Source organism: Lontra canadensis, unplaced genomic scaffold (genome assembly GCF_010015895.1).
Source record: "Lontra canadensis isolate GAN:19392208 unplaced genomic scaffold, GSC_riverotter_1.0 scaffold2, whole genome shotgun sequence".
Lineage (NCBI taxonomy): Eukaryota > Metazoa > Chordata > Mammalia > Carnivora > Mustelidae > Lontra > Lontra canadensis.
The window spans coordinates 8,188,489-8,204,567 of NW_022630996.1; the positions used below are offsets into that span (position 1 = coordinate 8,188,489).

Consider the following 16,079-nt stretch of genomic DNA (forward strand, 5'->3'; position numbering starts at 1 on the left):
ATTTTAAGAAGGAATGCCTTGTGGAAAAAAGCAAGTCGTCTAGGTGTAATTCATGGGAGTTGAAACCATCCAAAGATTAAGGTTCTTTCACCTCAGCCTTATTTTTATTCTATCAGCCTAAAGAGAAAAATTCCCTTAGTCAATTAATGTTTTATAAAGGTTACTTTGAAAAACTTCATGTGTAAATATTTTGTCAAATGTTAGACTGGCACAATTTTTTTCTTCTAAATTTAGTTTCCTTCTTTGACACTGAACAAGCAAAAGGAATAAATGAATGTCAGTTTAACTAGCAAGGTCTGGCTCATTAACACTGTGCTTACTCTCAGAAGATTGGTCTTTTGTACCTCTATCAGGAGAATGAAAATGAAATTCAAAATCAAGTAAGATAAAAGATTCAATTTCAGGTACTGACTTTTTAAAAAGTAGGAAACAGAAGCTTCAGGAAAAATTAAAAATTTTCATTGTAATTCCCTCCAACTGCCTGCTCCCAAATTCCACAACAGATTTTTATTCCAAATTATAAAGAAAGATGAAAACCACAAAACTAGTCCCTTTCAGGGGAACTTGTATTTAATGCCCAATAGGGTATATGCTGAAGAATCCTCACATCAAACATGGCGCACACTGCTGTAATTTTATGTTCTCGGTAGTTCCACTAACAGCCATACTGCAAACAATGAGTCTTGTTATAAAAGGATCACCTGCACAGTTAAAAAGCAAACAACAAACCACACAGACACACACAGCAAACCGAACGTGTACACTTACTTCTTCAGTGGAAGAAGTTATATTTAGAAATGTACGAAAAATGGCATTGAACACCTGCTCTACCAAACACCTCTACAGACAAGGGAAAAACAAAACAAAAATCAAACATTTGTTTTCCTGCTTTTTCTTTAATACAGTTGCCATCTTACATGATATGCTGTTAGGTGCCTTCTTAATAGCATCTAATCTACTTTTTTGTTGTACCAGTCAGCATTCTAGGATAGAACTCTTATTACCACTCATGTTCACGGAGTACTGTTCTTAAGTACCATACACCTAAACTCATGGCTGGGCCATAATTAATGGGTAGTGGTATTTTCTAAAAATGGATTAATGCATACATCCAAACCACATTAAATTTTCAACTTAAGAGTTCATACGTACTCTATTTCCTTTCTATAGTTGCTATCACTTCAAACTGTAGTTCTGAAATCCAAGAAGTAGGAAGAATGTCTTTTTGTTGTTGATGCTTCTTTCTCCCTTCCTTCCTCCCTCCCTTCTCGGACTCCCTTTTACTCCTTTCCTTACTTCCCTTCTTTTTCTTTCTTAATAAGAAGATTAAAAGAAATGGTTTATTAAGGAAATCAAAATCTAGTAAACATCAAAAACTTACAGATCAGAGTGGTGACAAACTCTTTTTGTAATGATGTTAAAATTACCGACAAAATGTTTTTTAAAAACAAAAACAAAAAATCTAAAAACCAGCTCACACCAATGGTGTTGCTTATTTAAGCAACTGGCGTTCCTCTATGCTTTTGAGGCGTTTCTTCCGGGGCTGTACAAAGTCATCATCTGAGTCATCACTAAATTTATTATCTTCTGATTCATTCCTGAATTCTAGTTTAGGAAACCTTTTTTCTGGATAAAGGTTCTTTAGAAGTTCTTCAAAATAGCTTTCAAGTTTTATACCAGCATTGGCTACTTCTGAATCAGGCTGTTGGATAAAAATAAAAACATGAATTAAAAACAAACACCAATATTTTACACAGTCAACAGTCAATAAAAAAGTATATTTCTCACATTTTCTCTTTTAACTCAAGTTTGGGAAAATGTTTATGTATCATCACTGATATAAAGTAAGTAACAGTCTGGGGCTAGACAAAGTCTAGAGAAGGTTAAATAAGTAAATAAAAGGCTTGGAGTCATCTGAATTATTTTATAAGGTAGTGATAGCTATATTACTGTATTACTAAATTGAGATTATCAAAGAGATGCCATAGTCACAGAATCACAGAACGGGTGTTTTTTAAAGCAAATTAAATGAAATGTGGATCTCTGGAACAAATAACCAATACAGAGAACAAACCATCAACAAAAGTCTGTAAGTCTGACAGATGTTCAGATAAACTGACAGATCAAAAACTGAGAAAACTTAAATACCAGAGCTATTTAGACCACAACCTTAATATTTCAAGATCAACATCAAGAAGACCTTAGTCTGGAAGTGCCATATTTTAAGAAATAAAGGTGGGAATGACAAAGGATGCTTCTAGATAAAAATATTTTCTAAATTGTTTTCAAGTTGTCAGCTATAATTTGCATTTCCACGTACCATATAATAAACCTTTGAATAGGAATAATAGGAATGTGGACACAGTCTTCCTAATTACCTTTCACTCCCTAACAAACTTGAACTTCTAGAAATTTATGCTATTATAGATCTTCATCTCTTTTGCTGAGAAAGTGTTTGGTTTAATATTACCTCCCCATTGCTGTGCTTTTTTTTTCTTTCTTTCTTTTTTTTTGCTTTTTCCTCTTACCTCATTGAATTCAGCACAGTTTTGAAAGATCAATCTAAAATCAGCTACAAAATCTTCAGGCTTTGTGTACATGGAATAATCTTCTTGTAGTCTCTTCTTGATAGTTGACAAGTCCATTGGATTTTTTATTATTCTGTAATAATCAGGCACCTTTCAAAATAAATGAGATGGTATAATAAAAAGACTAAATTCTACCAGTCCTAAATACATTTTGCAAGCAGGAAAATAAAATTCAGATTGTTCCCATTGCTTTTCCGTGTACTATTTTATCACTGATAAAGAAACCAATATAGCAAACCTATGGTACCAACCCCCCCCCCCCCCACACAGACACCCCTTCCTCTACTGTTATAAATTTACTTAGTACTTGAAGTCTGGACCTGTGTAAATCAAAATATGTACAAAGAATTTATCTCAAATTGTAAGCTTTTCCCCAATAGCTTAGGCTATATGCCTAAGCCTTTTGAAAGAGATGAACAGAAATCATTGCAGAGAGTAGTGGGTAAAATACACGAGAATTTAGGAGAAATGAATACAAGCTTGGGGCCAATTTGTGAACATTAAAGTGTATTCAAGATCAAAGTATTCCATTTGTGTTAATAAAGCTTTAAGATTTGGATTAGATATAGGAAACTAACTACTAAAGAATGGTAGAAAAACCACATTCTCTCAAATCAAGTTTAGAAGAATCATCTTACTGTGGGGGCTTGGGTGACTGAGTGTCCAATTCTTGATTTTGACTCAGGCAATGATCTCAGGGTCATGAAACTGAGCCCTGCACTAGGCATGAAGTCTGCTTAGGATTCTCTCTCCCTACACCACCCCCTTGCTCCCACTAGTGCGCACTCTAAAAAGCAACAACAAAAACCATCCTGCTATGTAAAAATGCACAAAATGATGTTAATACTTACAGTCAGAGGAACTGGATCTTGAAAAGCCAGGCTCATTTCATGGCAGTAAAGAAATAAAAGTAGGCGTTCACACTTCTGAGCAAAAACATAAAAATATAGTAAAATAATGAAGTCACAGCTTATTTTTAATACCAATGCCATGGGTCTCAAAATACAATAAAAATTAAAACCAGATGAATACCAGAAAAATATCAATACTTAGAGTTCTGATCTCTTCAGTCATTTACTGAATTCTACAGTGTAACAGTTTGGGCTGTGTGTGATATAGGAGAGCAGTTCTTATAGGAACAAAAAGCAGTATCATATGAAACCTATCTAAAGCTCTCTAAAAACAAATTTCCACTTATCTCTCTAATTTATATACTGATTATTAATAGTCAATAAAGAAGGGTATATGTATGTTAAGAGATCCACAGAGGGACCCTTTTCTATAGTGTGTCCAGTCCTAAGGCTGCCTCCGAATGCACATGGTACTATCCAGGCACTTGGCTACTGCTCTGCTGAGGGTTTAATCCCAGTAACTATTGTGTAGCACTGGCAGTGTGTGTTTGGGCCCCCTCTTGCACAGTAACTTTCATACCGATTGCTTTACTCAATAGTTTAGCAAAGAACTTCTTTAACTACTAAAGAAGTGTTGATGTAGTAGCTTTAAATGTCAATTACACTTAACTATATTAGTTGGCTTTGAGGTATAACCCAGTACCATCTGGTAAAAGAAGGGAACTATTTCCAGGAAGAGTAAATAGAAAAGCCCTTCTCTTTCCTGCTGATTCTCAACAAATTAGGAAGAAAATTTGTTTACAGGAGAAATAAAACAAATTTACTAAAGGTAAACTAAAATTCTCAACCACAAAGAGGATACATGTTTTACCTTGCTCCAGTACAGTCTTTTAAGCTTCTAGAAAATGTATAGGCAGTACTGTGATTATTTTTAACCAGAAAAAGTTATAAGTTATATTATTCAAGATTCCTATACTCTTATACAAAAACTAAAGAAAAAGAGGCCCGTATAAAATTTGATTGAATATACACTTCTTTAATGAAAGGCACACTGACATTACAATAATCCCCATCTAACAAAAAAAACTGTTTAACTAACAATGTATGTTAGAAATGTTAAAAAAAAAAAAACTTACCCTTTTATCTATTGGTGTTAATTTAACAAGGCTTTCAGTCTTCTTTTTTTCTGAGTTGTGACTGGGAGCATCACAATCATATTCAACTTCTGGTTTAGATAAGTCTCTGCAGAAAGTGCAAATCCATTCTCCACTGTTGGGGGATAAAGTACTTCTGAATTCCTACTGCGTCATTTCTCTCTTCACCATCTCTCTTTCCCACCTCCTCCCCACCATCTATGGTACAGATTTGTCGGTTTGGCATGAACTGTAATCACTGAGGGTTTACTGCATGCATAACCACTATGTACATAGCACCATGCTGGAGAGAGCCTTACAGCAGGAATACAGTGCGAGGATCAAAGCCGTAAATATTCGTCTAGTCAAAGAGGCATGAAACACATATGGGAAATAAACACATAAAACACACACACACACACACACACACACACACATTAATTTATGGCTGATGTGAGGCAAAACTGGCATCTTCCCTAAAATGATTCAACAAAAAGAAATGTTCTTGGTACTATTCTTGCAACTTCAAGCGTAAAATTAAAATTTAAAAAGTATAGCTTTTGAAGAACTAAAAAGATCAAAAGAGATCAACCCAGTGGCTGCTGTTCGTCGTCGTCGTTGTCGTCATGATCAGCAGCAGCAGCAGTAGCATCGCACAGGGCTGGTTTGAAAATGTACTTGATATATTTGCAAATGATACAGCTCAATGCTTGGCAGATCCGATGGAGTATTTTGGCAATTATTATGCACAAGGATCACTGTTCTTTAGGGTAAGAATCTAATAATTTGAAGGACTGGCTATCTTTTTTTCTTTCTTAACAGTCTAGGTTTCTTTTCTTTTTTTTTAGAAAATTTTTAAGGTTTTATTTATTCATTTAACAGAGAGGGAGAGTATAAGCAGGGAGAGCAGCAGGCAGAGTGGGAGAGAAGCAAGCTCTCTGCTGAGCCAGGAGCCTGATGTGGGACTCGATCCCAGGACCCTGGGATCACGACTTGAGGCGAAGGCAGACGCTTAATGAACTGAGCCACCCAGGCATCCCAACAGTCTAGGTTTTTGAGAGATGCACAGGGAATGGGAAGCAGAGTACTGAAAACTCTATGTTGAAGGTTTTGGGAGTATGCATTTGCGTGAAGTGGACTTTTATTTACATTTCTAAGGTTTTATGTTACATTACAATGATCAGTTATTGTTATTTACAGTGAAAGAATGTGGGAAAGGGAAGCAAATACCATCTTACCTTGGAAAATTTGCCAAAGTGGGCACATGACAAGAAAGATGAAATACTTTGGGACACTTCTCACAGCACAGGAGTTCCCCTCCATTCTGACAAACTGCACACCAGTCCTCGTTGGGGTCATCCTCTTTCCTGGTCTCTCCAACATGAAGGGGTGACTTCTGGGAGGCATCTAGCCAGTCAGACTTTCCATTTGAGGAACCTTCCTGGTGAAGTCCAGGTTGATCTCCTGTGCTATCAGGGGCATCTGACCTTAGCACAGACTCCTCAGAGGTAGAGCTCTGACTGCTATTTAAGAGCAGGGAGGTGAGTATGCTTCTTGGGTAGTTGGCCTGCAATGGAAAGAAGAATGTGTCTTATTTCTCAAAACTGACATTCTTTATTTGTACTATTACAATTTCGGACTGTAGAATCCTCTCTCATAGGCACCCGGGTACTTCAAAAGAAGTAGTGAAGAAGTGAAAATGTAAGAGACAGGTTTACTGCTGTTATAGGAGTCCCCAGGGATAAAGACATGAACCTCTACTAAAAACTATCATCAAAATACACAATCAGCAGAAAGGGAGTGTGGATAATATAAGAAATCTCTTTTTATTTGCTGACAGCTACAGAAATGAGAGAATAGGTGGGTAGTGGAGAGTCAACCCTATGAATTGTAAGTACACTGAGCTATTAGTTCAAATTATACTCAGAGACTATGCCTACTGTTGAATTTTTATCACTCACAGACAAGTACAGTGCTTTAAATCCTAGAATTTCACTTCTGCAGAAGCCATTAATAACTCTAAGATGAATCTAAATTTGGGACACCTGGGTGGCTCAGTCAGTTAGGCATCTGCCTTCAGCTCAGGTCATGCTCAGTTTTAAATATATGTAAATATATATTCCTTAGTATCGAAGGTTAGATTTTTCTAATCTTTCCTGCCTCTCTACCCCTCCCTACACACACATGCCATTCATGCCACCCTCTTAAGCTTTACTAAGGACCAATTTATTTATTTTGTTATGGTTTTTAAGTTGTTAGGTACCAGTATAACTTTATGGCCAACATCTATTCCAAGTCAGTATCATTGTTGCACTGGTTAAGTATCCTGAAAAATTCAATTTTTGGTTAAATGTGTATTCAGGTTATATCCTGATTAGATCTAGTTTTTAGTCAAATTTGTGTAATACAGGTGTCTGTTTATATAATTAGGACTATAAATATTGTTCATTACATAACTACACAATGTACTCTGACTACACTTCCTCTTTTGTCTGTTTTTACTATGGTTCAATTGTTCCTGCTTCCCTTCCTTCCTTTCATTTGCTTACTTTTCTAGTCCCTAACTCTAAGCCATTTTCACAAATTCCCATAGGGCAATAAAATGCCTTTCAATACTGCCAAACATTTTGCCTTCTGTCCTCTGCTACATGGTGTACTAGAGAAGCTGTTGTACTGGGAGCTACTCTTTTCTGTGTTAGATCCCATTTCTGGGATCTTATACCTTCTTTCTTGGTTCACTCCATGTTTGATGAAGCATATTCTCAAGTATCTGAGAATGAATGCATGAGAATTAAAATTTCTGAGACCCTACATACATGTCTAAAAAATGCTTATTTAATCTCTATGCATGACTGATACAGAATTCTGGCTATGAAATATTTTCCCCTCACAATTTGGATATTTCCTTACTATCTTTCAGATTCAAGTGTCCATTTTGAGGACTTGGTGCCATTATGATGTCTGATCCTTTGTATAAGGTGTTTTTTTCCATGTGGAGGCTTTTAGAAATCCCAGTATTCTGAAACTTATGGTAGTAACTAGTGTCCTTTTTTCATTTAATGTTCTGGTACTTGATGGGCCCTTTCAACTCAGATGATTATGCTTTTCAGTTACAGTAAGCTTCCTTGTATTATTTTTTGGGCAGTTATCTTCCATGTGTTTTACTCAAATACCCAACCTCCTCTGATTTTTCAAACTCTTCTCCCTGTTTTCTATCCATCTTTTTAATTTACTGAGAGATTTCCTTACATTTTTCAACCCTGGTTGACTATTTCCTGGTTTTCAAATATAACAAATTATAATCTCCTATTTGCCATTTAAAAGTTTCTTTCATCCTATCCCCCAAATAGGCATAGTATTCCCCAAATTAATATAATTACATTTTGAGGCCTAGATTCTTCATCTGATTCTTGTTTCACTATAACAACAGGAAAATCATAATTTTCAGGAGGTCCACTATTTTCCTGTTTTATTCGGATTGGCTCCAACATGACCACTGGGACTCTGTGTGTAGAATCCGCTCCTGCTGGCTTGCTGGAAGAGCCAGAACTGTAAGAAAGAAAGGGGAAAAAAAAAAAAAAAATCAAAGAATGCCACCTTAAACATTTCAAGACAAAGTGTAACAACAGCTTTCAGGAATAATGCTATATCTTCACAGCAATGGTTACTATGTTCCATTATCAATAAATGATACATAACTGAAATGCAACTGCTTCATGTATAAAAAGTTTTACATATTAGCCTACCTAAATAGTTACATTATACTTCTGGAAAGACATTTAAATACATTTAAATAAAATCTGAATTAAAAGAAAATTGGCTTCAATATTTTGAAACTCTACAAGTGAAGCTCAGTATCTTAGAGCTAGCATCTTCTTTTTAGGCTTTCCCATGTCCCATTTCCTTCTCTATTCAGTGACAGAGAGACCCTGGACTCCCATTAACGATTTACTGTCACGAAGTGTGAAGACAATTAACTAGAGACATAAGTTATTGGTGTTCTGCTATTTAAAAGTGTAGTGGGACAAAAACCTTTTATAGATAGCCACTGTGTTCTAGGGGATTAAAAGCAACCTTTTTCTCTTCAGAGAATGCTTCTTCCATATGATTAGGCAAGTTAAGAACTGGGTTCCTTATCTAGGAGAAATTTGCAAGTATAAGTAGTAGAGGAGCAAAGCAGTAAGCTGAGATAGAATTTCAACTATTATGAGTTTGTTTATTTTAAGGCAGAATTAATGTTTGGCCTTAAAAAAAGTCAGAACACCGAAGTTAGTATAAAGTTATTGTTTCTTTTCCCCCTAAGCCTGTATTTGTATACATTCCTATATAGTACAGCATGTGACACCTACTTCATTTAAATTTTCTTTGCTATTAGGCTAAAGTCAAATGTATTTTCTTATTTTCAACATATTAACCCCATCCCAATTTCTGTACCTTTAAAGACAAAAATGCACTTTATTTACTTGATCCACTAGTTTATCAAATTAATATATAATAATTATTAACATTTTAATTTAAAAGTTAAAAGTAAAGGAAGCTGTTCAAAAAAGAGCATGTTGGAGCACCTGTCAAGAGAAACCTAACTGGAGATTTATATATGAGAGAATAAGGTTGAGTCAGTTTACCTTCCTCGGCTCCCAACACTGGAGGCACTAGGTGAACGTATTGGTGGGTGTACACTAGTCATGGTAACAGGTCCTGAAGAAGAGGAAATCATTCACATTCATAAAATGAGTTAATAATTATGTATTAAATTCCTATTGAATGTGCTCACTTAATACTACATTGAAACCGGAACACAACTAAATAATAAAAAAACAGTAAGCAGTTGTTGGGACTCCCAGCAAAGTCTAACTCCCTTAGACTAGCAGGGGTCTCAACCTATTGTTGGCATTTTAGGCCAGATAATTCTTCGTTTGGGGGCGGGTTCTGTGCACTGTGTGATGTTTAGCAGTTCCCTCCCTATTTCCTACCCAGAATGGGACAACGAAAAATGTTTCCAAACACTGTCAAATGTCCCAAGTTAGAATAACCATGGTAAAATGTCAGTGAGGACACCAGCATCAGTGAAAGCTACAGAAGACAATAAAAAGTGGTAGGTGCTGATATGAAAGCAGTCCAAGTAAGAAAGCCACACAGAGACCAATTAATGGAGATACTGAAACAAATATTCTACCAGGCAATGCACTTAAGATACTTTGTCCAATGCCTAGTACAGAGTCAGCAATGGATAAACATTAGCTTTAGTAATATTGTAAAAATGGCTTACAGAAATGTTTTGTCAACTTACACTCCCGCCCGCTATGTATCGGAGTATTCTCTTCTCACATTCTTATCAATGAGTATTTTCACTATTTTAAGTCTTTGCTACTTCAATAGTTAAAAATTATGTCTTGTTTTGGTATTTTTAATGACCACTAGTGAGACTTAATGCCCAAGTTACTGGCTATTTGTATTTCCTCTTCAGGGAATTATCTACTCATGACCTTTGGCAATACTGAGTACTTGCCTTATTTATTTGTACAAACTTGTTTTATAATTCAACATTTTCTCTGCCATATTTTGTCAACAGTGTTCCTCCAGTTTATGTTTTAAATAAGCATCTCCTTTTAAATTGTGTAACTGCCTTATTTCTGTTGCGTGACTGGTGAATGACTTGAGAAATTCTCCTCCTTCCTTATTTTGTTCTAGGGTACCTATTTTGCCAAGGTCTCTGGGAGTAGGTATAGAATGCTTTAAAGGAAATGAGCAGGTATGTTAAAATTTTTTAAACATTAATTAAATATCAAACAAAACCACCAGGAAGTGAATGACACTGCTAAATTTTGACCCTAGGCAACTTACACCCCAAAAGAGACCACAACACGGGCAAACTTATCAAAAAGAGAATGTATAATACTAATTTCCTCTTGGGAATGCTCTAATGCCTGTAAGTTTTATTGAAATTGCAAAGGTACAGAGGTTTAACCTTTGCTTCCCACTTTGAAAGTATGCTAATTTTCAATAGTGCCAAAAACTCAGACTCATTTTAATCATCCAACAAAAAGGGGTGTAGGGGTCATTGCAAGTCGAGCAAAAAATGGGACACACTCACAAAATCAAAGAAGCCCACTTTACCTGCAAGGCCTGGAGATGGCACTGATGAATTTGGTGACTGGACGGTTCTGTTTGAGGGTGGTCTTGGCTGGCCATGATCTATACTAGTATCTTTCCTCACAATATTGTCCAGCATAATAGTACTTGAACAGTCAATCTTATAAGAAAAGAAATTTATTTCACGGCATCCTGACTTTGCAAGTTAAAAGCTACTTTAAATTTAATAGAAAACTTTAATAGTATAATTACTATCAAATAATATGTAAATATCCTATTTGAGAAGTTCTGATGCATATTTTTCCCATAAACAATCTTGAAAAAGCTTTCATTCTTCTTAACGTTCATCTTAGTAAATATGCTGAGGACATACTAGTTCAGAAGTTATCAGCAAAGATAAGAGTATCATGTGTCATTCAAACCCATCAAAATTGAAACAAAAAATGCTTCTTAACTTATTTAAAAATAACAAATGGTAGTCGATTAAAAAAAAAAGGTGATGAGAAAAATAGCACAGTTTTACATGTTAGAAAACCTCTTTAGTTTGGCTTACTAACAGCCAACTAGATTCTTGTATCTGCTTCTGCACACAATCTGTTGTGCTGTGTGGTTTGGGTTGAAAAATATGAAGAAAATATGGCCTTACAAAGGAAGGATCTTGTGGAGTCCCTGACCCCCAATGTCTTTGGCTCACATTGAGAACTGGTGCTCTGGTATGACAACATAGATCAAGTAGGCCCACACGTCACACGTTTCTAGAACACTAACTCATTTAAGTACATTACTACTATTTGGTAGGAAGAATGGGTTCTCTCTAGATTCTTGCTTTAATATAACAGGTATACAAGAAACACCTCTTTCTTAATTGACTTCTTGGTTAAAATACTGATAAATTTCTACTGAATAAGACTTTAATTCTCTAGATGCAAATACTTATCATACTTAAATAGACCATTTATTTCCCCAAAATGTCTTTGTGATTAAAATTCAAGTTCAGTTCTCTAACATAGTTCCAGCCCTTTTCAATCAGGATTCTAGAAGTGGCTTAAGTCTTACGGTCCCAGGGCACAGATCGTGTGTGATGAATTTACTTTTCAACTTTCCATCTAGAATGGTGCTAGTTATGAACCATCTCTGAGAGGACTGAGAAAATAGTGACTCAAATCAGCTTCTTTATTCTATGGTTCAGATAAAGAATTTCAATCGAGCAAGCCTGGGAGACAAAGTGTCACCTGTACCTGAGGACTGCAGAGAAAAGAGCACAAGTACAATTCTACTTTCTGTGGGTCCTCTTTAGGGTAGGTGGTAAGCACACCTTTATGTTAAATTATGTTCAATATTTCTTGGGCAATACCTTGGCCAATACTTTTCAGACTGTAAAACATACTGGAATGTGACTGGATCTATTGGATCTTAATGTAAGAAAAGTTATTTACATTGCAAGGTAATCCTAAAAGCTAAAATAAAATTATAGGAATGAGACAAAAGAAGCTTTCCTATGTACCACATAGGAAGTATGAAAGTATGAAAAATACATGTACTCCACCCATTTAAAGTATACACCATCATTTTAAAAATTACGAAACTCTGGTAAGATTAACATTGAAGTATTAGTTGATCTCAATAACTTGAAAAACCAACTAAATGAAAATTAAATTATTTTATAATCTGACAAGGTATTTCTTATAAGTTTTAATGTTTCTGTCACAGTTTTCTAACCTTACAGGGTTAAGATAAGGTAAAATAAGTATCAACTTATACTTGGAGATCTGTCTATAGAATGTTGCATTTTCTGCCTTTGGAGATTTTTAAAAAAAGTCATATTGACAAAAATAGCAAGTACATGTATTTAATTTAAATATAAAATAAATCAGAGGTAATTCTGCACTGGCTAGTATGATCTGGGAGGAAATGTTTTCATTTCCATTGTTAAACTTGTCTCCACCTCTTCTGATGTCTTCCAATTCTAGTCTTCCCTGCCAACCTTACTCTAAAGAGCACATTCCAGCAATTCAACTTGCCAGTACCTCTTCCCAGATCCTTACACTTCCCTGCTTTCCCTAGTCCATCACCGTAATCATTCTTTCACAGACACCTTTAACTTCAGTGCCATGAAATATATTCCATAGTATGTTTAAATGGTTAGCATCTTTTTATTTTTCCTGCTGTTATATTTCTAAAGAATAAAAATGACTTCTAAAACCAAACACACAACCTATAATCTGACTAACTCAAGGCTTTTTACCAGATCTAAGTTCACTTAAAAATTCTCAAAAGATTCTTAGTATAAATTTTGTGTATACTTACATCTGGAAGAGAAGGAAGATTATAAGAACCTCCCACTGGTGAGCTCAAGTCAATCATAGGTGAACCGAAAGCCTTTGCATCATATCCTGCTGCACTAGTAATGGTAGGACTAGAAGGAGTAGAGGATGTGCTGTTGGCAGTTGATGCGGCAGCCTGCCCACTGCTGATCTGCCACTACAGTAGCAAGAGAGGAGAAAGGTTGTCTATCAGCAGGCCAAAACATAAAATGTCCAACTAATCCCTGTTCCTCTGTTACAAAACAAAGTAGAAGATATTTGAATTCAACTATATTTTGAATTGAAAGGTGGGGGGAAGGGGAGGAGATGGACAGATATATATAATTTTCATTAATCCTGTCCAAAAACAAAAATATAAAAAGCACTGATTTTTTTAACCAGAAATCATACTAGCCCATCTTGGAAAGCTTATATATATCTTGGAAAAGAAATACATACATAGACAGGAACTTTGAGGTCAAGATGGAGGGCTAAACATACATTTACTTCTGTCCCTACCTGAGACATCTGAAACTAAAGTAACGGTTATGGGGAATTTTTTAAAAAGGCTTTTGACTCAAAGAACATAGGAAAGAAGACAGAAATCCCATTTTGGAAACTGTAAAGAAGATGGACGGACAGCAAATCACTTAGTCAGTTTGCTAAAGCTGAAACCTAAGCTGGCAGCACGGAAAACAGAGCAGCAAGTCAATATGTACTGCAGAACCCTCACGGGCTTGGGAATTAGAAGCACGAAAGGTGAATCTGGGGCTGAAAACAGGACAATCTGCTGAGAGTCTGTTTAAGAAACACTAAAGCCCATGTTCCTTTCCTTCTTTACCTGCAGTTACCCCAAGATAATGTGGACTTCCTCCATCTCCACAGATGAAGGCTGGAAATCTATTGTCTAAAACAGGTAAAACACTGTCATTTGACTGAAAGGCACCAGGTTCAGCAGAAGGCAGAAAAGTACTGCGCTGAAAACGAAGATTAAGAACCCATGCTCACACTGAATGCTGAGCTTCCCTCACACTCTGCCACTGGCCCCTACCATTCTTACCCGTGTGGCTTCAAGGAGCAGCCAGGCCCTGCATTTTAGGTGGAGGACAGGAAGATCCTCTGGGAACTGGGCCAGCCTAAGACTTAAAAATGGCAACACTCGGAATTCTCCCAATAAATCTGCCTCATAGCCTTAAATCTAGCATGAAATCTCAATCATCAAACGTTAGCTCTAGACCAACCAAGGCTTTTAGGATTTTTTTTTTTTTAACCCACTTCTTAAATATGAACAGATAATCAAACCTCAACAAACACTGGAGGAAACTCTTTGTTATTTATGTTAAATCTCAGTTAAAGCTGAGACAAATACATTAATTCAGAGAATACTAGGAATGAGAAGTATAGATGAACCGTGATGCTCTCTACAAAGTACTTCAAAACCTGTCAAAAAAGGGGCACCTGGGTGGCTCAGTGGTTAAAGCCTCTGCCTTTGGCAGAGAGACATAGAACAATATGTCTCCTATACAACTCTTTCAACTTGCTGTGTTTGAAAATTTTCATAATAAAATATAATGAAACATAAAATAAAAGGAAATCAACTGAGAGGCATCTCAAGACTATGCAAAGGAAAAAAAAAATCTCCAAACACAAGGTTTATACATAGACTACACTATAAAGACTGATAGTGTCAGAAGCATTCCAATTTTGAAAAATCTAATTTATATTCTTTACTGAAAATATTGTGTAAAGAAACCTGTGAATGTCCTCTCTTCACCACCTACCCATCATATATATCCATCCATCCATCATCCATCTTTTTCTTTTTCTCTGGATCCTAATCCTCCTCCCCTCCCACAGAATAATCACAGTTATAGATAATGTCTATTTTTCCAGGTTTTTACATATCATGTATATATACATATCATACACATATGTCATATACATATGATGTAAATATTAATCATATATGTCATACATATGATAAAACAGATATACAACCAGGAAAATGAGGTAATGCCCCACAAAAATTCTAGAACGTGGTTTTTCCCATAGAACATAATCACATATAGATTACCACATTTTCTCAACAGGTTAAAGTATTCTCACTGTGCAAGTATGCTACAGTTTATTAAATTAACCAACTGAAAACCAATTCCCCACTATATTTTCTTAGTTTGTTCATTTATTCGTTCATGTTTACATTTTGACCAGGAAACATTTTTAAAAAACATTCTTAGTGTGTGTCTCTACCCATTAAAAATGGGGAAGAGGGAAAGTACACATTTGTGTACACAGAATGTGCTAGATGTTTCTGTATATGTTAGCACTCACTTTCAGCACAACTCTACAAGGTACTCAATGCACAGTTGGGGCAAATGACATTTGAAAGATTAAACTTGCACAAGGTCACAAAATTATTAGGAAAGTTTAAGGCTAAACTGTAGTTTGGCCCCCTGAACCTCCCTTTACTGATGAAATAAAGGTATGACTTTTAAATAAAAGTATTTTTGTTAAACATTATTTAAGAAAATCTGGTGATATTACAATAAAGCCTAATTAATTATACACACACAGTGTGTGTACTTTTTACAACAATTTTCAGATCATTTGATTAAACGAGTATCACAGAATTATGAAAACAGCATATTCCTTAATTTGGTCTTGGCAAAAAAAAACTGAAAACTGAAATCAATCTGTAAGTGTTAAGCTGGAAAGACTACTGACACAAGTTCTTGGAGAAGACAAAGAGAACTTTTACTTATTAAAAAGTAATGTCTTATCTAAAAAATAATTTTACCCAAAGACATTGAGAATATAAATATTAAACTTCATCGGACTTAACATATAACTGTAAATATTAAGCTTAATCAGATACTTAGGTACCTCATATTAAAACTTTGTTTTTAGAAGTCTCCTTATAAAAACTTAAAGATTCATTTATGTTCTCTTTTGCAGAAATATAACCTGTATTTGTTAGAATATTTCTGTCTTAATGAACTCAGCTAAAAGCTACACCTATCAGTATTTCCAAAATTCATACTATGACTCATTGATTATTCTGGGACTTCATTCCAGTATCAATATAAGTGGCTTGATTTTTCTTGTTAATTA

The 16,079-nt window shown here is 35.4% G+C and overlaps 1 protein-coding gene across 4 annotated transcripts in view; it reads right to left on the minus strand.

Moving 5' to 3' along the window:
- Positions 1-876: 876 nt before the first annotated feature.
- Positions 877-16,079, minus strand: part of TRIM24 (tripartite motif containing 24) — a 93,193-nt gene continuing 77,990 nt past the window's right edge. For all 4 annotated transcript variants that reach the window (XM_032868328.1, XM_032868318.1, XM_032868308.1 and 1 more), the window contains exons 11-19: positions 12,973-13,146; positions 10,690-10,825; positions 9,198-9,270; positions 7,953-8,121; positions 5,811-6,139; positions 4,576-4,708; positions 3,440-3,514; positions 2,529-2,678; positions 877-1,702 (exon numbers count right to left, since the gene is read on the minus strand). In XM_032868328.1, the coding sequence (XP_032724219.1) occupies positions 1,493-1,702; positions 2,529-2,678; positions 3,440-3,514; positions 4,576-4,708; positions 5,811-6,139; positions 7,953-8,121; positions 9,198-9,270; positions 10,690-10,825; positions 12,973-13,146 (1,449 nt within the window). In that variant the 3' untranslated portion in view covers positions 877-1,492. The remainder of the gene's footprint in view (positions 1,703-2,528; positions 2,679-3,439; positions 3,515-4,575; positions 4,709-5,810; positions 6,140-7,952; positions 8,122-9,197; positions 9,271-10,689; positions 10,826-12,972; positions 13,147-16,079) is intronic.